Source organism: Vicugna pacos, chromosome 34, assembly GCF_048564905.1.
Source record: "Vicugna pacos chromosome 34, VicPac4, whole genome shotgun sequence".
In the NCBI taxonomy this organism is placed as follows: domain Eukaryota; kingdom Metazoa; phylum Chordata; class Mammalia; order Artiodactyla; family Camelidae; genus Vicugna; species Vicugna pacos.
This window is the reverse complement of record NC_133020.1, coordinates 9,116,793-9,141,474: the sequence shown is the minus strand read 5'-3', so window position 1 is coordinate 9,141,474 and position 24,682 is coordinate 9,116,793. Positions and strand designations below refer to the sequence as shown.

The 24,682-nt window shown below is 39.4% G+C and overlaps 2 protein-coding genes and 1 long non-coding RNA gene across 4 annotated transcripts; 2 read left to right on the top strand and 1 right to left on the bottom strand.

Moving 5' to 3' along the window:
* Positions 1 to 124: 124 nt before the first annotated feature.
* On the top strand, positions 125 to 9,390 carry GOLT1B (golgi transport 1B). The gene is made up of 5 exons (XM_031670617.2): positions 125 to 280; positions 4,173 to 4,264; positions 5,676 to 5,854; positions 6,890 to 6,971; positions 8,864 to 9,390. The coding sequence occupies exons 1-5, from the start codon at positions 256 to 258 to the stop codon at positions 8,900 to 8,902; spliced, it is 417 nt and encodes a 138-aa protein (XP_031526477.1). The 5' UTR covers positions 125 to 255; the 3' UTR covers positions 8,903 to 9,390.
* LOC140691345 (uncharacterized) lies at positions 888 to 18,352 on the bottom strand. Of its 2 annotated transcripts, none has more exons than XR_012066967.1 (3): positions 18,267 to 18,352; positions 17,812 to 17,908; positions 888 to 1,222 (listed from the first exon to the last, which is right to left on the bottom strand). It is a non-coding gene; the product is annotated as an uncharacterized lncRNA (long non-coding RNA). The 2 variants fall into 2 exon arrangements; XR_012066966.1 differs by lacking the exon at positions 888 to 1,222 and adding an exon at positions 15,682 to 15,738.
* SPX (spexin hormone) lies at positions 17,977 to 24,682 on the top strand. Its single transcript, XM_072954741.1, has 3 exons — positions 17,977 to 18,337; positions 19,611 to 19,694; positions 23,462 to 24,682. Exons 1-3 carry the CDS (start codon positions 18,106 to 18,108, stop codon positions 23,515 to 23,517), a joined length of 372 nt encoding a protein of 123 aa, XP_072810842.1. The 5' UTR covers positions 17,977 to 18,105; the 3' UTR covers positions 23,518 to 24,682.

The window sequence follows — 24,682 nt, the reverse complement described above, 5'->3', positions numbered from 1 at the left end:
GTAAGATCCTTCTCTTATTGGCTGAAGGGTGTGGCCACTATTTGCGTCACTGAACAAGATTACAGATTATTGGTTGACGTTGGGAGCACGTTACACCAATGGGAAGAGGCCTTGAAGTGGGGTGGGGGTGGCTGCGTGTTTCCGGAAGACGTGGCGGCTCTCGCCTGGGCTGCTTCCCGGCTTCATTTCGCCCGACTTCGCCTCACACCCTGGGAGCCCCGAGGTGTTGTCGCCGCCGCCCTCACCCCTGCAGCCATGATCTCCTTAACGGACACCCAGAGTAAGCACCTGCCCCAGGATCCTCGCCTCGAGCCCCGCACACCCCTTGCTCGGGCTGGGTCTCGCCCGCCCCTCCGCCCGCCGGGGTCAATGAATGAAGCTCCCCGTTAGGAGCGGCGGCCTGGAGACCCAGCTAAGGCTGCGGGCGCCTGGAGGCCGCCTTGAGGAGCCGGGGGCTGGACTTGCAGGGGCGAGTCTGGCCCGGGATAGGAGTCGGTGGAGTCTGGGGAGGCGCCCGAGCTGGGGAGGGGGAGCTTTTCTTCTTCTCGCGCCGGGGTCGCGCCGCTCTCACTCCCAGGGCGATGGGCGCTTTGTTCCTGCGAGCGGCTGAGAAAGTTTGCTGCGCGTGCCCGCGGCCCGTCTTGGGGACAGTTCTGCACATGACACACTCGGGGTCCTCAGCAAGTTACTGCTGGTTGTTTGGGAGGCTGCGTGTTAAATGTCACCTGTGGTAGGCTCTTTTTGAAAATGTGCTTACGCTTAAATATTTTGAATATTTGCCTTTTTGCCACCACTGGAAGCAGCCTTTTAAAAATCCCTTGCAACAACTTCACTTTTCTACCGGCTAATGTCTCCACAGTAGTAAAAAAAAAAAAAGCCACTTTGTGTTCAGTGAAACGATCTATTTCCTTAATACTGTATATTGTACTTGTGGCACATTTTATTATTTTAGCATCTTTTTCTGCCTGCCAGAGTTCTCCAGGCTTGTCTCTGAGATTAGCATTGCTGTTTTCTTTCCTTCAGTGTAACATTTCCACTTTTCTTCCCCTTTTTGTCAGTCTTAATAATTTTGTAATTACATATCTGCCAGCCCGGCTCTTCCTGTCTTCTGATGGTCGTGGTAGTCTTTTTATTTCTCTTTGTTTGATCTGCCACGCCTTTTTTCCTCCTTAGTCTGTATAACTTACTTGAATTTTCAAGATTTTTAGAAGTAAACAGTCTGCTGAAATAAAAAATAGAACTTCCGTTAAAAATGCCCTGCTTTAAAGTGGAGTCTTAAGGTTTGGCTAACTTGTCATAGCTAACTTGAACTTCAGGGGAGCTTCTGATAATCTCCTGCACACACTGGCCACCCTAGTCAGGTTGGACAGTCTGTACCTTGGGTGCCCATTTTGGTCTACCTGTTCTGATCAGAGAAAATATAAGTATAGTCCTTTTTTGTTTGGGGGTTTTGGGGGATTCGTGTTTTGTTTTGTCAGTGTACTGTTATAATAAAACTAGCAATTGTATAAAATTGCATAAAAGCATCTTGTTTCCGTTTACCACGTGCTTTCGTATAAATCATTATCCTTAATTCATCTAAGAGCCCTGTAAGGCAAAGAAGACTTACGTCTCTTTTATAAATTAAAGGAGACTCAAAAGAAATTCGGTGTATAATCATGAGGCAAGTGACAGAAACAAGAATTGATCCTAGGTCTACTGGCTCAAAAATCTTTGTTTTGTTTTTTTCCCACTGTACCCCATTAGCATCTATATATGAACTTTATTTGAAATCTATCTTAGAATGATGAAATTCTCCCATAGCAAAAAAAAAAAAGCAGTTTCAACAGTAAATATATATCCTATAGAATTGTGCATTGATTTTTTTTGAGAGATTTTGTAGGATATTCAGAGCCTGTTTACTTTATGGTGCACAGTGCTCTGTTCCCAGAATTTAAAGTCCAAAGAATTTAGCAGAATTGTAAAAATTGATAGAATTTATGTCTAATACTACTAATTACTCAAGGAAGTACTAAATCACTATATAGTTTTCCTATCTTAACTGTTAATACTCCTATCTGAGCTTGCAGTTATTACATTGATAAAAATATGAATTATTTATCCTGTGCATAGATTTTCTCTTCTATCGAAGTCTTATAGGGTGAAGTGCATGATGTACATCCTTCCGAAAACCAAAACAAGGGGTTGGGTTGGCATATGGGCAGAATAGGAAGCGTTCTCCTCACTTCATTAAACTGATGAAGAGGGTGATTATACTCTTTGCTGTTCGTTTGCCAGATGTTTTAGATAGGACAGTGGATGGGAACACAAAATGATTAGTGAACCAAAAGCTCTTTGGATTTCAAATTGTGTTCGTGTGTGTGTTTAATCGTAGGGATTGGCCATCATTCACGTGATTTGCCAAGATTAGTCTGGGATCCTGATTCTGGGAAAGGGTGACCAAGTACTGATCAGAATAAATAGCAATTCCTGATTGTTTTAAGGGGTTCTATACTTGCACTCCCTGCCCCAGCCCCCCACCCCCCAAAAAACCCAAAATCTTCATTGGTAGGTTGGAGCCAAGTATCTCCTATGCTGCCTTGAGCTCTTTACTTCATTATGTCACATTACCTGAAGTTCTACCATGATATTCAATTGAGTTCTTTATTATGATGTTTTTTCTTTTTTAAAGGGCATTGTAAGAAAGACAAATGCTGCCTTAAAATATCTTAAATAAGATACCAAAAAATGCTAACAGTGACTGTCATTGGACTCAGCGTATCTTTTAAGCATGAAAAATATGAGCCTCCAATTTTCATAGCAGTTTGTGGAATACACTTAGCAGTATATTTATGGACAGGCACCTGAATTCTTTTAGACTAACTTTCAGAGTAAAGGATAGCTGGAACAGAAGGCAGTAGTTAACTGTAAATTGAGAAGGTGAAGGCTGTTGAAAAAGGCATATGATAGAAATTTTCAACTCATCAGAACATTTTACATGCCTTAAATTTTGAAGTAGCTGTGACCTAGATTTTAGCTTTCTGGAGCCGAGGCAAAAAAGTTAAGTAACAGATCAAAAATCACTATTGTGTATTTAAAATTATGTTTCCAAAAATATGGTGGCTTCTGCTCTGATTCATTATGTTATGCAGATAGTGTTGACGGGTAAAATAAGGGTTGGTGACTATTTCCTGAAAACTAAAATGATCAAGGACATAATTTGGTGGATTGTGCTTTGTAACATTAACAGAGCAGTACAACTGTAACCTTAGAGAGTTAAGACTCTTCAGACTTAAAGGTAAGTCTAGAGTGTAAAGGCAGTAAAATTATTAGTTTTATCTAAAGGGCAACCATAGGCTTAAAAAGCTTATACTTTGTCCATCACTCTGTATTCAGTACCTAGAACAGTTGTTGGCGTCTAGGAGTTGGTCAACAATTCTTTGTTTTTGAATGAAAGAGTGAAAACCCAGAATATTAATATTAGGTAAAACCATTTGAAATGTTGGAGAGGTGATTTTAGGAATATAACACTAAATATGTGAATGGATTCATAGTTGAGACAAGTTTGTAGAAGATAAATCATAAGCTATCAGGATGTTAAAAGTGATGCCTAACTTGAAAGTTCACTTTTACGGAGACAGCTGCTTGATTTTCAAAATCTTTCCTGTTGCCATTGTGAGAAGCAGGGGGTAACTGAGTGAGGTCTGTTGTGACCTCTTATAGCATTTCTAGTAGGTTAAGGAAGGAATTTGTTTTAAGAGAGGAAAGAAGGAGCTGCAGGTATTGTGCATATAAATGCTAGTTGTGGACCGCGAAAGGAGAAAAGGAGACGAAACGTAAACCCGCATATGTATGTCTGATGCCAGAAGGGTTCTTGGGAGGGAAAAAACATAACCAAAGGTTTAGAATCCTGATTCATCTTTCTCTATTGTGAGTATATTTATGAGAAATGCTATCTCTCATATAAGTATTAGAGATTTCCATTCATATTTTAAATTGGGGGGGTAATTTGCTGATGTTAATATAATTTGTTATAGGTCTTAATAAATGTCATTATAAACTTAACCTGCAGTGCTGGGGTCCTGTTTCTTCATATGGGTCAAAAGGAAAACTGAAAATTTTTTCTTAGTTAACAGTGATCTTAACGTAACTTTGATGTTTCTCTACCCTTAACCATGTAACTTGCATTGCAGAGATCGGAATGGGGTTAACGGGGTTTGGAGTGTTTTTCCTGTTCTTTGGAATGATTCTCTTTTTTGACAAAGCACTACTGGCTATCGGAAATGTGAGTTTTTCAATATATTTTTGAAAATTCATAAGGAAATTTTAACTACAAATGAATTATTGCCTGCTATTAAGTTTGGGGGAAATAATTCACTGTTGCTCGTGTGAAGATTCCTGTTACACTCTCTTGTTTCCATCAGGGATGAAACCTGTCACCTTTCTGTTTAAGTAAAAGGTAAACGCTTAATGAGGTTTTCTAATTTCATAACTGCTCTGTTAAGGGTTTGATATGTGATGTATGGTAGATTAAATTAAGACTGCCTCTAAATAGGAGCTCAAAATAGATGACTTGAGAGCCCCATGTCTTGGTAAATTTGTTAACATGTTTTGACTTCATACCTCTGAGATTTAACATTTGCTTCAATAGCATAAAATAAACAGATTTTTAAAAACCACTTAACCCTTTAAAAAATAGATATCACTGTTAATATTTGACTTGCTAAGAAAAGTGTGTATATTGTTTATTTGGAATGTTTACTCCGTTGTCCATGTGTGACGGTTGTGCAAGAGTTCTAGAAATAAATAATAACCCTTCTCAGAGGCCAGTAGAGTCATTGAATAATGATTAAATATTTTTGAAGTGTACATTAACATCGGGCTTTTAATTGGACATTGGAAAATATAAAGAATAACCAAAGTGTTCAAAACTGAGGTTTTGATAAACAGTAATATAAACAGTATTGGTATCTCAGAATATGAAGCTTAACCATGAGTCTTAATAAATATTTGTGAAATATGTTTCACTAAAGAATTGTAATGAAGAAAGGCAAACATTTGGGAATAAAACCTGGGGAAACGCAAGCTTTTAGTAGATCACCAGTTTTTGTCCATTGTCTGAAAACATGCAAACTATATAAGTACACCTGAGAACGCATGGCTGTATTTCATTTCTGCTGCTACCAGATTTCTGGAGTTAATAAAACTAGGCTCTTCTTGCTGGCTTTGCATGGTTTCTTCTACCACCAACTTGGCCATGTCAGTATGTCTCCCCTCCCATCCCTAGGAACTCCCGTAGCCCCCACGATGCTTTCAGAATGAAGAGTACCTTCAGGTGACACATTTTTGGGCAGCTCTTTTGCCTTGCTGCTCACTCATCTGCTTGACTAAGTCATCTCCCTCTAGCCAAAGCTGGGGAAACCACTGCAGATGCGGGTGCCCACTGGTAACACCTGATCTTTCTTTGTTTCTCTTCGTCATGTCATCAAGCTAGAAGGGGGCTGACAGGAGTGGGTTACAACTGCAGCGGCAGCACGGTTCCACCTCTTGGTGTACATTGTAGTTTTCTCCAGCCAGTTCCCCACATTAAAAGCCACTCATCCTACTTTTTATTATATTTAGCTTTGACCTTACTTTTCAGATTTATGCAGTGCATTTCACTGCTTCTTCTATGTCGCATTTCCTTTCTCTTCTAGGTCTTATTCGTGGCTGGCTTGGCTTTTGTAATTGGTTTAGAACGAACATTCAGATTCTTCTTCCAAAAACATAAAATGAAAGCGACAGGGTTCTTCCTGGGCGGTGTATTTGTAGTCCTCATTGGTTGGCCTTTGATAGGCATGATCTTCGAAATTTATGGATTCTTTCTCTTGTTCAGGTAAGGCAACCATTTTATTTTATTTTTTTCTCTTTCAGGAAACCATTAAGTCCAATACTTATTACAGAAACCCAGATGTGTTTGTTAAATGTAGATTGCTTATGTAAAGATATAAATTATCTTGTATTTTCTTTTTTAAAATTTTTTATTGAAGTATAATTGGTTTACAGTGTTTCCAGTATATAGGAATGTGATTCACTTACACACATACATACATATCCTTTTTCAGATTCTTCTCCATTAGAGGTTATTATAGATATTGAATATAGTTCCCTGTGCTATACAGTAGGTCCTTGTGTTTATCTGCTTTATATATAGTAGTTTGTATCTGCTAATCCCAAATTCCTAATTTATCGCCCCCCCCATAATGTATTTTCAATGCAATAAAATACATTTTGTTGGCATTTTAAGGCACTCTCTTTATGTTTGCCATTTTAATCAACTACACAGCGATAGATAACACAGCTCGATCCAGCACTTTAATACTTAAAACTTGATATGCATACTCACTGCCACTTGCTGGCACTTCCTTTAGTGCATATAGATGTTAGAAAATTTTGGAGCAAATACATCATGGGAGGTTTTGATCAGTCAATATTTTACAAATGCCACTTCCCAAGTAAATAATAGTACACAATGTGAGAGAATCCTTGTAAGTAAAGTTGGTTTGATTATTTATTCAAAAAATGTGTATCATTTGTCTTCCGTCTGCCAAGCCCCATATTGCCCTCAGGAGACACCAAAATGAATTAAGTGCCAAATCCGCTTTTGAGAATCTCTCATTGCTGTGTGGGAAATAGACTGTAAAGACAACAGTGGGCTGTAGTAGTAGTGCCATTCTGGATGTATGTGCAGAATGTTACAGAGGCATAATTAAGGAAGGGATCAAATCCAGGGAGAGCTAAGAAATGTTAACTGAATTTTGATCTCTGGAACATTCAGAATTTTAACAGGACTCTTTCTTTTTACGTGATTAACGGACGATTCTGGTCATAAAGAATGTGTTCATTCTGAGAACTTCTTTCCCTCTCCCAGGGGCTTCTTTCCTGTGGTCATTGGCTTTATTAGAAGAGTACCAGTCCTCGGATCCCTGCTGAATTTACCTGGAATTAGATCAGTAAGTAATCATGTATTTAGCGATATATTTTTTAAACCATCAAAATAAATGCTCTGTGATGCTCTTTACTTTTAGAAAGCTAAGGGATTGAGACATGATTAATTGGTAAGTTTTTTATTATGATATAAATGGTTACATCACATAGATTATGGTTACCATGAATACCGGAGAAAATAATCATTGCTAAACCTGTAAAACCTGAAATTTTGTTCCACCTTATCCATTTTTTATACTGTTCTCTAGTTCTTAATGTAACTTGAATTGATATCCTGTGCTGCCTCTCTGAGTGTTCAAAGGCACTTTTCAATTCATTTTTGTATGGTTTCTAATTTTAGAAGCAGTAATATAAAAGGACACCATTATTTTTTACAACTGTTTTCTTTCTTAGACTGTCTTACTAAATGGGGTGCATTAGGACCATTAAATAAAGCAGTGTGATACTGGGAGTCAGATGATAGAATTCTGTTCCCAGCTCTGTCCACAGTTTAAACAGTCTTGTCAGATCTGTTTCTCCAGTGCAGGCCGTCAACTTCTTAAAGTCGTTTACAGATGTATGTGTAGATGTTTCTAAAGAGATGGAATTCTCAAAGAGCTAAAGGATGGTTTACCCACTAAAGAATAGGTACCACTATAAGCTTAATTTCATTTGCATCCTCAAATCAGTTTTAGAGTCAGAACCTTACAGCCCAGATAACCTACGTATTTAAAGTTACTTTTGAAGAGAGACTGCTGTGCTTTCTCACCACCTAAATTTACCATAAAATTCTAATGAGTCCATGAGTATTTTGAGAGCAGCTTTTCTTTTCAGGGTGCTGATTGCCTATTTGTGATAAAACAACATGTGGGAAGGCTGGGCTTACAGGGGTGTATCCAGATTTCATTTGCATTAGTCTCCAAACTCATACAATAGTCAGTATTTATACTTAGCATGTCTTTTGAATGTACTGAAACTTACAGTTAAAGAGCTATAATCATGAATCATGTCCTTAATTTAAGGATTTTTCAGTATTTGCATAAATGGACATCCAGTACTATAAATTAAGTATCCTATTATTACTACTTCATTGTAATGAATACTTATGTAAAAATGTGAATAATGAAAAATGTGAAAGAAAAGGTTAAATGATTACTGGATTTTGATAGTATGATAGCCACTTGGGTTATGTAACTTTTACTCTCTCCACTAATTAAACTTTGTTTCAACATTTGTTTGCATCACCATCTGGAATGCTGGAGAAAAGTCCAGTTGCTTTATATTTGGGGTGGAGTAACCAAAGTAAATAACCACTTACATCAATGTGTGTTAAAACTTACGTTCCGTAATTCTCAGTTTATGCTTGCATCGTTAAGTTTGTTTTGAATGTCACTGCCACTTTCAGTCTGAAGTCCAGAATACACATTTAAAATATTGTTAGTCAATAGCTGTTGTTAATTACTGAACTTAATGGAGTTAAATCTGTTCAAAGAGTACATAGGCCCAGGCGAGATCCACAGTAATGGTCAGTCGAAATTCCTTATTGGGTTCATTAATGCATGAGTGGCCGACATTTCCAGCTTTTTGTTTATTTTTTGTTGTTGTTGAGCTATCAGTGTTAACTTCATTTTATCCAATCCAGTTTTTTAATTCATTGTGTTGCATTTCTCATGCTGCACCCTTAAAGTCATATGTATAACATGCCATGCAAAAACTTTTAGAAAAAAAACTTTTTTAATACACATTTATGTGTCAGAAGACAGTGGTGAGCAGTACTGGATCAGTCATTGTCAGTCATACCTTAGATTTCCACAAATCTTATAAAGCTGGGTTTTTTAATCAACATTTAAAGCGGTACTGTAATGTTCTGTACTGTTCTAGGCTTTCTTTTAATTACCCGTTTTTCTTCTCTGTACAGTTTGTAGATAAAGTTGGAGAAAGCAACAATATGGTATAACAACAAGTGAATTGAAGACTCATTTAAAATATTGTATTATTTATAAAATCCTTTGAAGAATATTCAGCACAAAATTAAATTACGTGAAATAGCCTGTAATGTCCTTTACAGAAGTTTAAAATGTGCAGCCTACAGAGTACCAACAGCAGTTAACAAAGAAGCGGGAAACAGGCTTCTAATCCAGTGATGCAAGAACGCAGCAAGCAAACTGAAGGGGATGAAACCTACGTTACAGCGCACACTGAAACTCTTGAAGGCCACTTTTCTTGTTTTCCCGCAATGTGCGAAACACAGCCATCCTTAGAGAACTGTAGCGTCTGTTTCTTTTCTTTTTCTTTCGAAGATGCAAGAGCACCCAGAGGCATTGGCTTTTTAGAAATGTCCATGGCAGTGGCGGAAATATTTCCAGCTGGACTGTGTCTCTGAAAGTGATGCATGAGTTAGATTGGATTATGTCATTTTACTGTATTAAAACCAGGAAAGCCCAGTGTCGATGTATGAATCACTTTTTTTTTTTTTGTAAACATATGGTTAAAAAACTTCTGTGGTTCTTCTCAATCTTAATATTGTAAAGCCAGGTGGAAATCTGAACTCAATATTCTTTGTTGGAATATGCAAAGGTCATTCTTTACTAGCTTGTAGTTTCTCAGTTACAGCTGACGAAGCACTTTTGTGTTCAGCAACGCGCTCTGAAAATCCTCATACCCCCTGGGGACCTGACCTGAGTCTGTCTCTGTCATTAACAAAAAGCATCCTTGCTCATGAAGGAATCTGTTACATAGCTTGTCTCATCGAATCATCTTTTATTTAAGATACTAAGTGATGAAAACCAAATGGATTTTTCCATGTCATGATACAGGTTTTCTTTTAGTTTTTGAATCTTAGCAGTGGTTTATATTTTGCTTTTCATAAATTAAAATAACTACTGGCAATGTTTAAGTTGTGTTAAAAGGTTTTGCTTACACTTGTTTTTTTAAAGGCTATTCACATAAGCCGACTTCTCCCCAAATTTTCAGCTTTTTCATAACATAAAAATCAATATGCATAACATTTGCTTTTCACGTGGGGTTCATGGAGAGAATATCTGAGTTCACACGCTAAACTTATTTTACTGTAATTAAACTGGCTATAGTGTTCTGCACAACATGACACTACAAAAATGACATGTGGTTTATTCACCTGTTGCTGCTTGACAGGCAGCAGTAGGAAACAGTGGTTGCTTCTTCAGTGGTAGTTTTCCAGGGTGGCGCCCTTTGGGTAGATATAGGAACACATCTCAACAGCCATAGTCCTTTGTTTTACCACTAACGATTGTACTATTTGCTTTTTTAAAACAGTTGCAAAGCTTTTTAATGCATAAAGTCATAATCGAAATTTGTGATTTTTATTTACGAACGTGTCTACGAAATATTTTATAGCCTATGTTATTTTTTGTTAAGTCTCTTGGTGCACAGAGAAGTCCCAACCTTGCTCAGCTAAAGAAAGAAAGACTTGGTATGTAGTCTGGTGGCTCAGTCTTGTGGATTACTGTCTTTCTGGTACCGGCGTTTGACTTAGGATGTAATCTGTGAAAGTAGATTGATTACTGACAAAATGAGTCTCCTACCTCAATAGTTCATGGAACGTTAAGAATCCTAGTGTTGTGTCTGATGTTCTTCAAAAAAGTAATATCCTCACTTGGAGAGTGTCAAATATATACATATTTTGGGGATTGACTTATACAGGTTGCCCTGTAGGACCCTATTACACAGATTTTTGACTGACCCATATTATTTCCAGTGGCTAGATACTTCTGCCTTTTTAGAGCGAGAAAGGTATCTGTTATTGTAGGAACATCTGTATTATTCAACTCCTTTGTAGACATGAATTTCTATCAAAATGTTCTTTGCACTGTAACAGAGATCTCTTTTTCAACGATCTTATTTCAGAAAGCATTATCAGACTGTAAAGGATGTGATCATCTCCCAGTCGTTAGTAAGATCGAGTGGCTTGGAGCAATTGGCAGTCTTAAGTGAATCCACAGTTTTCTCAAATGTGAGTTTGGGACTGCTTGGCAGCGTTGTGTGTTTCTTATTCAGAACCATTGATGAGGCTCTATTTTTAAACATACTCATCTTCTGACAAAAAGCAATGTACATCACATCGTTCCTTCCTTTCCAGAATTAGTCTTCTGTCTTCGTGACAAAAAAATACACACTTTGATTATTGCTATAAAGTTGGAAGAAAAAGGTCTAATGCAACTTAGCCTTAAGTGTTTCTGGCATTGTTCCAATGTATTTTCTGTAACAGAAACATATTTGGAATGCTTTTCTTTTCCCCTTATAAATTGTAATTCCTGGGATACTGCTGCTTTAAAAGGTCTCACAGATTATATGATCTAACAATTGACTATTGTAAATACACTTGTCTTACCTCTCAATAAAAGGGTACTTTTCTATTAACTGGTGGTCGTCTGAGATTTGGAGACTGTAACGAAATTCCATAGACTGACTGGCTTAAACAACAGATGTTTATTTCTCACAGTTCTGGGTGCCAGGAAGTCCAAAATGAAGGTGCTGGCACATTGTAAACCTAAAACTGGCCAGCCCTTTGGGGAAATTATTTCTTCCACTTGCTTGTGAGACAACTCACCTATGGGGCTAACTGGCCCTGGCAGAGAATAAAGCCAAAGTAGGAATTGCACCCAAAGACCCCATTCATCCTGTACCAGAATCCTCTATTCTGTCATCAAAGAGGTCATTTGGATATTTTAGTATCTTAATAGCTATGTTGTCCAGGTAATCTCATCCAAGATAGGAACTGTTTGAGAAAAATAAATATGGTATCACTTACATGTGGAATCTGAAAGAATGATACAAATGAACTTAACAAAACAGAAATAGACTCACAGCCATTGGAAACAAACCTATGGTTACCAGAGTGGAAAAGGGACTGTTTTTTTTAATTGTTAAATTGAAACATTCATGGTTTAATACAACAAAACAACAACAACATTTAATCAAGTGAAAAGTAATGAACAATAAACACTCAAAACAGTATTTCCATTGGAAACATATTAAGGTGAATATGGGGTTTCATTACCATCTTACTGCGATTTTCTTACATATTACAAGCCTACATACCCCATTTCTGTAATTATGCAGATGTGAATGGAATTTTGATTAAATGAAAAAGGCTGTTTACTGTAGAGAAGGAACAAATTAGGAATAGATAATAATAAATAAGTCAGGAGTTTGGGATTAACAGATATACACTACTATATATAAAACAGATAAACAACAAGGACCTACTCTATAGCACAGGGAAATATATTCAATATATTATAATAGCAATGGAAAAGAATCTGAAAAAGAATAGATATATATACATACGTGTAACTGAATCACTTTGCTGTACACCTGAAACTAACAACATTGTAAATCAACCATACTTCAATTTAAAAAAATGAAAATAAAAAAAGCTTAAAATTTTTTTTAAAAAAGAGAGGAGTTGTTTTCTGTGTGAACACAATATTACCGATCTTGTAAGAACGCGGTTTAAATTGTGACATTCAGTATTGTTTAAGTAGGGCCTGGGCACTCTGCAGTCAGCTAGAAGCATTCAGATAACATCAGTGATGCAGGCAAAATGGTCCCCATTGACAATGCCTTTTAAAAAGGTTTAGAATCCGATTTGTCCAACGTCCACTGCCTGTTCATAATGTCAGAATAATAAAATTTAGTAGTTTGTTATGCAGCAACTGTTTTTTGTTTTTTATTTTTAATCAACTAAGTTACTCTTCTTAGCTCATCTCCAGGTTTAGACCGAAAATAAAAATCTTAAAATTTTGTGACTTAACAAAAACATTTTATTGGGAGTCAATGCCCTTTTCGAACAAACACATTCTGGCGTGTTACTTTTGATAAGACTACAATATTGATAATACGTCAAAGCCATTCTCTTCACTTGTGCGTATTAGGCTGAAAATGGCAGCTTTGACGTAAAACACCTGCTTGTGAATTCATTAGCTAAACCATTATAGACAAATCACATTATTTTTTCCTTCAGATTGTAAATTTAAACCTCAGTTTTATTGGCAATTCATTTTCCTGTCCCTCTTTCTAAAACTTTTATGTATTTTTGGTATGGAGAGGGGAAAAAGCATTTTAGTTGTTAGGGTAATCTAGTAACTGGTTTCACTTAAGAGTTCATTTAAAATAAAAAAAACACACATGATCTTTTATTGCTCTCTTTTAGAAGTTGCTATAGTCCTTTGAAATTGAATTCTAAAATCCTAAAACATAATATTTAAAGGAATATTAAGATTTTCTCTATATATGGTGGTAACATTTCAGTCTTTAGTTTTTATCATTTCCTTCTCGGTGTAAAACAGTGGCAAACACTACATTAATGGTTCTGGCTCCTTCCTGCTTCAGTTTTTCTTTAAAAGGTGTAAATATTCCTCAAGTTTCTACCTACAAACTACTTTCTATATTTCATTCTCATTTACTAACCAGATCTGAATTTTCTTGTCTGTACATGATCGTCAAGTCCAAATATCCGGCGCCCAAACCCCAGTCTCTCTTAGACAAGTATTTGCAGGTAGATAGGACCACCCCTCAAAACTCACTTCCAAACCAAATTCTTCTGTTTTCTCTCCATACTCCCTGACATTTCTATTGCTAGCCATCCTCCCAGTCACGCAGACTCTATGCTTTGCTTTTACCACGTTTTATATCCTCTAAGCTTCACTACTCAAAATGTCCAAGGATCAGTGGAAGAGCATCCAGCAGCATCACCTGGGAGTTTATTACAGATGCAGAAGCTCAGGCTCCACCCCAGTTACACTGAATCAGAATGTGCATTTTTAACAAGATTCCCAGGTGATTCAAAAGCACATTAAGACCTGCGGAGCGCTGCTCTAACATTCAGTAGAGAGAACATCTCTCTTATCCATGGTACCTTAGCATACAGTGGCTACTTGGGTCCTTGTTCAGTATCTCCCTGTGTATATACCTATTTCAACTGAATATTCACATAGTTAGGTCCTATTCCTCTTGCCTTCTACAAGTTCCCTTTTGCAGTTCTCTTCCACAGCATCAGTTTCTCCTTCTCTACTGACCGTCCCCATCAGCTTACATGTTCTGCAAATGGTTTCTTAGCTGTCATCAAGAGAAACCAACAAACTTGGCTGGTTTAAGCAAAAGAGGACTTTATTTAAAGGACACTGCTTGTGGTCTCACCATCCCCCTAACACTGGATGTTAGAATCTGTCACTAGCATTGTAGTATTGCCCCCCACAAACTGAAACTTACTACACCCACTGCTGTGCCAGAAAATGTTTATCCTGATCCCCACTTCCTTCCATCATAGCTCCAGGAAGCGTGTACATCTGATCGGTGAAGCCTAAGTCATGTGCCCACACTCGACCTAATAGGGAGGCTGGGAAAGAGCATCTGGCATTTTCAGCTTCTACAACAGAAGAAAGACTGCCTCCCACCAAGAATCATAATTTATCATTTAGGGAATTTTAGAAATTCCCTAAAAATAAAAGAATTCAGATGTCACTGAAATGTTGAAAAGAGTAATACATCTCTGCCACACTCATATATCTGATCTTTTTTTTTTTAAGTTTATTTTTCCTTTCCCCTTTTTAGTGAAATTTTTTAAAAAAGGTTGTCCACACTTGCCTTTATTTCCTCATATCCTATTCAACCCATTCCAATCTAGCTGCAGTCCTCAAAAACCATCATATTCCCAAATCAGACGCACATTTCTTAGCTCTCATCAATTTGACCTTTCAATGTCATTGGATGATCTCCTGGCTCCCATGGCCTCATGGTCCCCTAGAATTTCTCCCTTTTTTCCCTTCTTTCACCTCCACTTCCCTTGCTGGTGTTCCTTCTGTCTCATTCTCTGTTCATGCTCTATCTTTTTCCTCTCTTTAACTCTATTATCTTCCTAAGTGTTCTTTCAATCTCCAATTTTTCCCCCCACTTTACAATTCTCAGAATTCTCAAAATTCTTAAAACCAATCATTCCTGCCCTTAGAAGAAATCTATAGGTGACCCCATTGCTGAGCTCTACAGAGTGTTGCATCTTTAAATGTCTTCTTTGCACTTCTACTTGGTTGTGTAATATATATTTTAATTTTAATACATTCAAAGACAACTCTTAATTTCCTTTTCTTACTTGGTTCCTTATGAAGTCTCTCCAATTTCAAAAAATGGTTTCATCATGCACCTGCTATTTAAACCAAAAGTCTAAGAATCATCCTTGATTTATTTTTCTCAAATTCTTGTATCTCATTTATCCACAGGTTCATATTTTCTACATCCAACACATATTCCCAGTTCATTACAGCTCTCCATTCTCTGCAAGCACTCCCCTAGTCAAAGCCATCATCATCTTTTGCTTATAACCAAGTTCCCATATGAACTGGCCCATTTTTTCCCTCTCCAACCTCAGTTCACAGCACTGTCGCCTGTCACCCACACAGCTTTGACTCCACTGGTCTTCTTTCTGTTCCTCCAGCAAGCCAAAGAGTCAAGCTCTTTGCCATCCCAAGATTTTGCTGTTTTTTTCCTCTGCCTGGAATGCATGCAATATTCATTCCCATCCCACTTTATCCCAAGTCTAACTCTACCTTATCCTACCAGACCCCCTGGATTTTTACCTCCCCTAAAACAGCCTACCACATACCTTATCACATCATTTTGCTTATGTTTCCTTTATAAAGCAAGTAAAAATTCTGTACTTACCTTATTTACCAGTTTGAAGTATTTCTCTCCCAACTAGAAGACAGGCATGATCAAAGCAGAAATCTGTCTTTTTAATACATGGCTGTGTCCTATGAACTAAAAGGAAGAATGTCTGATACACAGTAACCATTCAATAAATATTGTTAAATAACTGAGCAGATAATTAAGTGAATGACTGATGTCAAATTCCACTGTGATTCCCTAATCTTTTCATTTCTACCCAAATGATGCTTCTTTAGTCATCAGTGTTGGTTAATAGTGATAGTTCAATAGCTAGTTACCTAAGACAAGTTTTCTTACTTTGTCCATTTACTTTCGACTCTGCCTGGAGTTATTAACAATTTGCTTTAATAATGATGATGATGATGGTGATGATGGTGATGATGGTGATGCCTTGGGAAGCTAGTAGGAAAAGCAAAGGTTATGATGCAGACATATGCAGAATATCTCCTGGATGATGTGGTCCGTAAACAGTGTCCACTCATCAATCATTCCTTTGCTTCCTGCAGCTGAATCTCCCAGGAGGCATCATCAGATCCTTTCAATCTTGAAGACTGACATGAAGTCCCTGTGGACTCTAACTCAACGGAAGATCAGGAGGGGTCCCTGACCCTGAGATTTAAAAGCCCCACCCTCGGAACAAGATTAGAAAACTCACAGGTAAAGTAATACTTGTTGCAGATTCTGGAAAGGAGCAGAACATGAAGGTAAGTAAAGGTTTTATTTACTTGAGATTTTTTAAAGCTATTTTATGAAAAGCTGAATTGATTTCTACCTCTTTTATGTTTAGTAAGTGTTTTTAGAGGCTCAAGGATGCTTAAACATTATGCTTTTAATATATCAGAATCACTTGATTTTACTAAGAAAAAGATTCACTTATTCACCCAATTCCTCATTTGAGTTAAATAATGAAAATAATGTATATCTAAATGATTTTTTTTAAAGAAAAAGAGCTCTGTGGATTAACTAGAAGATAAACTGGGGAACTCTCTTCTCCCCTACACACTGAGTGCTAAAACAGAACATAGCAAAAAGGAAGGGGCTTGTAATTGTCCAGGCCTTGAGGAAGGAATTGGAAGCTCCCATAGGCACAAAAATAAATGACTTTCTGCCATTTTTTTCCTGTAGGGATTCAGAAATCTGGTGGTAACAACCTTGGCTCTTTCCCTGGTGTTTTCTTTCATGGGAAATTCCAGCAGTGCTCCGCAGGTATTTGCAAATGCAATCAAATGCAAAGACGGGGCCGTGGATGTGCTGTGTACCCACTGTTTTCCTTCCTTCCTTCCCTTCCTTCCTTCCTTCCTTCCCTTCCTTCCTTCCTTCCTTCCTTCCTTCCTTCCTTCCTTCCTTTCTTCCTTTTCTTTCTCTCTTTCTTTCTTTCTTTCTTTCTTTCTCTCTCTTTCTTTCTCTCTTTCTTTCTTCCTTCCTTCCTTCTTTTCTTCCTTCCTTCCTTCTTTTCTTTCTTTCTCTTTCTTTTCTTTCTTTCTTTCTTTCTTCCTTCCTTCCTTCCTTCCTTCCTTTTCTTTCTTTCTTTCTTTCTCTCTCTCTTTCTTTCTTTCTCTCTTTCTTTCTCTCTCTCTCTTTCTTTCTTCCTTCCTTCCTTCTTTTCTTCCTTCCTTCCTTCTTTTCTTTCTCTTTCTTTCTTTCTTTCTTTCTCTCTCTCTTTCTTTCTTCCTTCCTTCCTTCTTTTCTTCCTTCCTTCCTTCTTTTCTTTTTCTTTCTTTCTTTCTTTCTTTCTTTCTTTCTTTCTTTCTTTCTTTCTCTTTCTTTCTCTCTCTCTTTCTTTCTTCCTTCCTTCCTTCTTTTCTTCCTTCCTTCCTTTCTTTCTTTCTTTCTTTCTTCCTTCCTTCCTTCCTTCCTTTCTTTCTTTCTCTTTCTTTCTTTCTTTCTCTTCCTTCCTTCCTTCTTTCCTTTCTTCCTTCCTCCCTACCTCCCTTTCCTCCCTCCCTTCCTTCCTTCCCTCCCTCTTTCCTTCCTTCTGTCCTCTTTCCTTCTTTCTTCCCCTTTCTTCCTTCCCTGCCCTTTTTTTCTTCCCTTTCTCCCCCTCTCCCCCCTTTTTTCCCCCAGTAGAAGTCTGGGCAGCAACGTGTTACTAACTGCTTCGCTCTTCTCCCCTCGTTGTAGAGATTCTTTGAGAGAAGGAACTGGACCCCTCAAGCTATGCTGTACCTGAAGGGCGCACGTACGTTGCAAATACTTGGCAGTTCCGACAGCAGTTAAAGGGCGCTCCTTGGGGATGCGTGAACCCGTGGGACAGACAGGAAAGCTGTGGGGAGAGACTTTAATCGCGTCTGCTCCTGGTCGCAGTTAATCAAGGGACAAAGACAGCGGAGGATGGGGGCGGAAGCGGGGTGGCGCGGGCAGGGTGGAGCGGGAGACTCGGATTACTAGAAATCCTCCGCTCTAAAGCGGAGGGTTGGAGGCACTTGCGCAAAGGAAGACACTGGGGTCCCTGGGGACACAATGGCGGGACTGGGAACAGAGACCTCCGCCCCCAAAGCGCACTGGGCCGCCCGGAGGCGCGGGGCGCCTCTTCCCCTATCCGAACCCCGGCCGCCCCGCCGGCTCCCGGCCCGGGGACCCCCGATCGGCCGGGCCGGGTGGGCGCTGAGCCCGTGTCTCGCCTTGGCAGAGGGGCGCCGCTTCATCTCCGACCAGAGCCGGAGGAAGGACCTCTCCGACCGGCCGCCGCCCGGTGAGTGCCCGCGCGGGAGCCTGGGGGCGCGGCCCGGCGACGGGGAGGGGGGCTCGCGGGCCGCCCCGGGGGGAGCCCGCCCCGCCTGCCCGGCTGGCGCCGGTGGGGCTCGGGGGCGGGGGCCGGGGCGGGGCCGGGGCGGCGGCTCCCCGAGCTCAGCTCGCTCGCCGATGCTCAGCCGGGGGCGCAGGGGTCCCCGGGGAGCTCTCCGCGGACGGGCGCGGCCGGGGCTCCGCTCCCGGGTCGGGAGGGGCGAGAGCTGTGGCGCCGCCCCTAGAAATGTCTCCTCTTCAAGGCAGGGTCTTTGCAAGGTTTCTCTTAAACACTGCTGTTTTTGTCGGTGTTACTATCGTCATCATCATCACCAAAATAGTGACTTGCCTAAAAACTTCAAGCGCCCCTTTCATATTACTGAAAAAAAAGCTATCAAAAGGTTCAAAACCAGAGATAGTTAAGGGGGGGAGGGGGCTTAAGAATGGAGCCAAGAACTGTTCTTTTTCATGATAAACCTTTCCACGCCATTGGCTTAAATAAAAAAAAATACCATTCATTTTGATAAACATTAGAGATCAAAATGCTAAAAAGACAAAGTCCACTCATGTTGAAAAACGCCACACACTATTTTGGGCACATAGTAGGTGCTTATCGAATTTTTGTTTACCTTCTCCAAGCCTGCAGCGGAATTAACCTCATTTACAGTATGAGGGTAAAGTTTGTTTTGCCACTTCAGTTGCTCCCCAGTTAAAAGTCACGGTTTGTGTTGAATCAGGACATTTTATTTTCTGTCCACTTAGATTTGAAATAGTTTTGAATATGTTGCAGATACTCCTTCAGTCAAATAATTGCCTTACATGTGGCCGGATGTAGACTAGCATCTGAAACTGCCTGGGAAGGAACAAGAGAGGAAATAGTCCAGGCTCCAGGCAGGACCCCATTTAAACCTTTCCTCCCAGACACCCCAGTGTAAGCTCTGAGGGGGAAGTTTTTCATGGGCTCTTTATCTTAATCCTCCTTGCTTTCAAGAAATTCTCTACGGTATGTAGTTTAAATTCTCTTCCATTCCCTGCAGTACACAACATAACCAATTGTAAGCAGTGTCCAAGGGGAGCGTGCAATGTTTCAATTCATAAATCCTTCTGTGTAAGGAGCCCTTCGTGAAGGGATGGAAAAGCTATTTCACAGAGGTTTCTCCAGGACTGTAGATACTGGAACAGGATTCATCAAGATGAATATTTAAATGTTAACAGAATCATGTATATTTTTGTTTCTCCAGAAAGACGAAGCCCAAATCCCCAGCTACTGACTTTTCCAGAGGCAGGAGCTGTGCTGTGGGCTTTCTTGCAGAAACCGCAAGAAGGTACGAGTATAGTGACCTCTTTCAGCTGCAGGACAGAGGAGCTCTGAGTGCTCTGGGGATTCTGCGCTGAGCACAACAAAGTTGCTTTTATTTTTTTCAGATTTTTAGGAATAATTACGAGTTGCTCCCCCCGCCCCAGAAATTCAAAGATGTTTATTATTTAAAGGGCAGGATATTTCTCATTAAAGTGAATCCTGCCTGAGAACATCAAAATATTTCCTTGATGAGGCTGGGGGATTTCATATTAATTCCACAGTCCAGAGCCCACTGTAGCCTTGATTTCTCTTAGAACTCTAGAACTGAAAACACTCCATGTCCACCTTTGTTATTTCATAGAGGACAAAAGAGGTTTAAATAATCACAAATCCTACTACTCACTACTAAAGTTTGAACCACGTGAAATTGCTGAGAAGCAACCATGTTTTACTCGGGGGTGAACAGTCAGTGGAGCAGCAGAACGTGCTAGAGCCATGACTACAACTCTCACATCCTGTGACTTCAGCTACTATTCTCACTACCTCTAGATGATAATTACTGAGGGTTTACTAGAATGCAGTGGGTCAGGCACTGTTCTAAGCACTTGATATGAATTAAGACATTTATTGATCCCTATTAAATAGATTACCTCCCAGAGTCATCCACCGGGATGAGCACCGTTACCATCCATAGTTTACATATGAGGAAATAGAGGCACAGAAAGATGGAGTCGCTTGCCCACTATCACATAGCAGGTACATACTAGCCAAGGATGGAGAATGGGAGGTAACTTATTCTCTATATGAGAATCAGTAAGATGGTCTGTGGATTTTTACACAAGAGAGGACAGGATGAAGGATGATGAATCCAGTCATGGCATATGGAGTAACAACAAAAGCAGTGACAATAGCTACACCTTGGGACCATCTACTGTGTGTCAGATAGTCACGCTGATCATTATCACTCAGAGAACAGCCTTCCTGAAGTGTATATGCTTTCCTGTGGTCACACCGATAGTCAGAAGGGATATGGGGAATTTAACTCAAGGCTGGGGGAATCTGTAGCTCTTTCAGTCACTCCATGCCACTTCTCAGACAGATTGTGTTGAAGAGGAAAGGCTGGAGAGGGAAGTCAGTGAGAGATGAAGGAAGTGACTCAGGAGGGAAGTGATGAGATCCAGGTAGTCAGGAGGAATGGAGGCTCAACCCTGAGGTACGCTGGGAGGAAGAAGAGATGGCATGGGGTAACTATTTGCTAAAAGTATAAAACAGAATCCAGAGTCAAGCACATTTAAAATTTTTTTAGTGTTATTTTTTAATGGAGGTACTGGGGACTGAACCCAGGACCTCGCGCATACTAAGCATGCACTTGACCACTGAACTATGTCCTCCCCCACCCCAAAGTACATTTTTAAATTATTGTGGGTGAGAGTTTAAAATCATGATACACACACACACACACACACACACAACAACAACAACAACTGTCAAGAAAACTGTCAAAAAATAAAATGGTGACACAAATAAAGAATGAAAATTTCTATGGATATCACAAAGGTTCAGTTGGAGGTGCCAGAGACATTCCAGTGGATAAAGGTGTATAGGTCACTGGTTCTCTGCTCTCCATATGCGGACTGGTTCCATCAGCGTTAACTGGAAAACTTGCTGAAAATACACATTTCTTGGTCTTTGGCCCAGAGATTCTGATTCCATACTGCTTGAGTGAGGCCCCAGAAGTTAGATCCTGAAGAAGTTCCCTCACATGACTCTGATGATGTCAGGTTTGGGAACAACGGGAAATTCAGAGCTGGTTAATAAAGGCTGAAAGGGAAAATGGAAATCTCTCCCAGGCCTCGGATGCAGTGAGAGAAGGGCAGGTGATAAAGGATTTGCTTTGGAGAGTAACCAGAGATCAAGGGAAAGGGGGAAATCATATCAGTAAAGGGACCTTAAAAGGGGCAAGCAGAAACATAGAGGAGAACTGGAATTGTGGAGTATCCCAGAAGTCAATAGTGGGAAGTTTCATAAAGGAGTGACTAGAAGCATCAAAGATAGCAGAATGCTATGTAAGAGTACAAAATCCAAGGAGAAGGAAGATTGTCTTGGGTTGGTGAAGAGTCATTGAATCATGATCACTAAATCATGATCCGCAAGTCTGTCCCTCAGCCCCTGCCCAGTGGTATGATTTGCTGCTGCCATGCTCATTCTGAAACCTTGTTTAGAAGGAATTTGGGAAAAGAAAATCAACTGCAGAGTTAAGAGAAAGTGGATGTTAGCTGGCATGGCTTTCAGATCCTTTGCTAGGAAAAGGTGAGAAATAGTTGAATCATGGGTAGAAGATGCTGCAGCCAAGGTGATCTTTTCTAAACTCAACGCTGGCACTCTTGCCGATTTTTGAAGTCACTAGGGAAACAGCGCTGGTGGAGATGGGTTGATGGTGGGATCTTAGATTTGATTGCTGGGAATATGTGCAGAGATAGAAATGGATGGGAGCTGGAATGGAAAAGGGAGAGCTAATTTTAAAGAAAAACAGGATCTTTATTAGAAATTTTACAGAAAGATGTGACTATAGGTCCCCACTTCCAGTCATTTTTGGAAAATACATGTAAATTTTAAATTATTGACGTTTCCAAAGTGGCCTGTCTCTGATGATGAAATGAGGAAACAAAATTTTATTAGCCTAAATTGATGGAAAAGATTTGGATTCCCATATGATATAATAATCACTAGTCACCTTCAGCATTTTTATTCTGATGTTATTTGGACTTATTTTATGGAATGTTAGTTTAGTGGAGGAGATACAGGGATGATTCCTTACTTGTTGAGGTTTTTTTCCTCCTCCTCTTTATTTTTTTAATGTTATTTATTTATTTATTTATTTATTTAATGGAGGTACTGGGGATTGAACCCAGGACCTACCACTGAGCTATTCCCACCACCTCCCCCATCTTCCCTTTAAATAGAGCAGCCGATTATCTGCCGAGTTTCAAAATGTGCTAGCGATTCAGGTTATAATGTAACTCACACAGTCAAATTATACTGTAACTAACGGGGGGAAAGCGGTTTTCTCTGGAGATGACTTCGGAGAAAATTGGGAGCAGCATTTTGCTTCCGGTGACTTCCTCTCCCTTTCCCATCATTGGTTTCAGCCCTTTGACCCATTTGGTCCCAGGAAACTGCTGTCATCTCACTCTGCTACTCCCCACCTCAGAAGTGGGGTGTACTGGGAGGAAGAACAGATGGCACGGGATAACTATTTGCTGAGGGACTACCCCTCCTGCTGTAAAATTGTGCAGCCCCGTCTGGTCCAGTCAACAAGTTTCACTTCTTTTTTGTCTTACATCTGCCCCAGACTTCTAGCTCAGCTAGTAAGAGAATATGTGCAAATGTCATCTTTCCCAATTACAATGCATTTTAACAGGAAATATAGAAACAGTACCTTGATGCAAGTGAATGGTTCTACTGGTGGGTATTTTAGACATGAGGCATATTTAGAGCAAGGTATGTGACCTTTTCAGATTGCTACCCAAACACACCATGTTATAGTTTCACTGTGGAAATTCAGATGTCAGATGTATTCCATGATGTATTCCAACCTGACGGGGGAAATTTTGAAGCAAAAATCACTCAAAATCCTTTTTTTTTTTTTTTTGCATTTTCAGTAGCAGAGTGCACGAGTTGGCATAATTTAGGGGGCTAAATGTTTATTTCCTGAGGTTCCCGTCACCTTATCTTTTCTTCTTGTAAAACATAAGATCAGGGTTTATTTTATGCAATTTTTTTTTCTTACAGCTGGAGAAGAAAACTTTGATCAAACCAGATTCCTAGAAGACAGTCTGCTAAAGTGATGAAAATATACCAGATTACATTCAATTATAGTTGTATTCTCGGTGGAAACATGAACCGTGGGAATAAAGCCCTGGGACTCTTTTGACTTCATTTGTGATCTTAGGAACACACCCGGCCAGTATTAGTCTTCCAGAAGCTAAAGTGATGTCTAGTTCTTAGTGAGAACATTGTCACCCTCTTCCATTGCGTCAGGTCCTGGTTAGATCACTTTGTGTCTTACTCACAAATATTTCAGCTCATCTGTAATTATAAGATTGAAGGCTCTTTAGAGGAGGGTTCTTTCTGTTACAACAAATACCCATCTTGAACTAATAATTCTTAGTTGTTGGTGTTTTCATTGTTACCCATTTGCATTGTCTTGTCACTTGGCAGCGAATCCCCACTGCTTTTGCCTCTTTTTTTTACCTCCAGGGATGTGATTGCTGAGAAAGGGGACCATTGGTGAGGCTAGAGCCAGTGGAAGGTTCTGTAGCCAGGAGCCCCCCACTTTGTGCTCTCTGTGGAGCTCCCAGAATTCAGTTTAGAAATGTGGATCTAAACGTTACTGGGAAATAAGCAGATAGAGACACATTCTACTCTTGGGTGCATTGTACAAAAGAAACAAATCAGTTTTTCAGAGGTAACCCATTTTCCATGGCTAAAGAGGCTCAAAGACTGTTTATTATAATTGACTAGAATGCTAAGCTTTCTTTCACATAAAAGCATTACATAAAGTCACCCTGAATAACGTAAGTGTGTGGTAATATGCCTAAGTTATTCAAATTTATTCATTTAAAAAAAAGTCAACTAGGTTTCAGTACTATCTGAAAAATAAAATACATATACACACATACCTACAGCAAGCATCATAGTATATTTATTTGGAATTACAGTATGACCATCATGTTAATTACTTTTGACCTAATGAGTTGAAAGTTGTTATCGATAAATGTCATAAGTGGAAAGTATTGTTAATTCTTATTGTCATCAGTATATAGCTATTAGTCAGTAGCTAAAGAATATCGTTATGTGAATGTTTCTGTAACTTGGAATTACAATTTTACTGTGTTAATTAAGTAATCAAAACCCTACTTATAAGATGTCTGTATTTCTTTTCACCATTGAATAATTATATCCAATAATATATTGCATAATAACTATACTCAAGTTAATGTAACATTGATC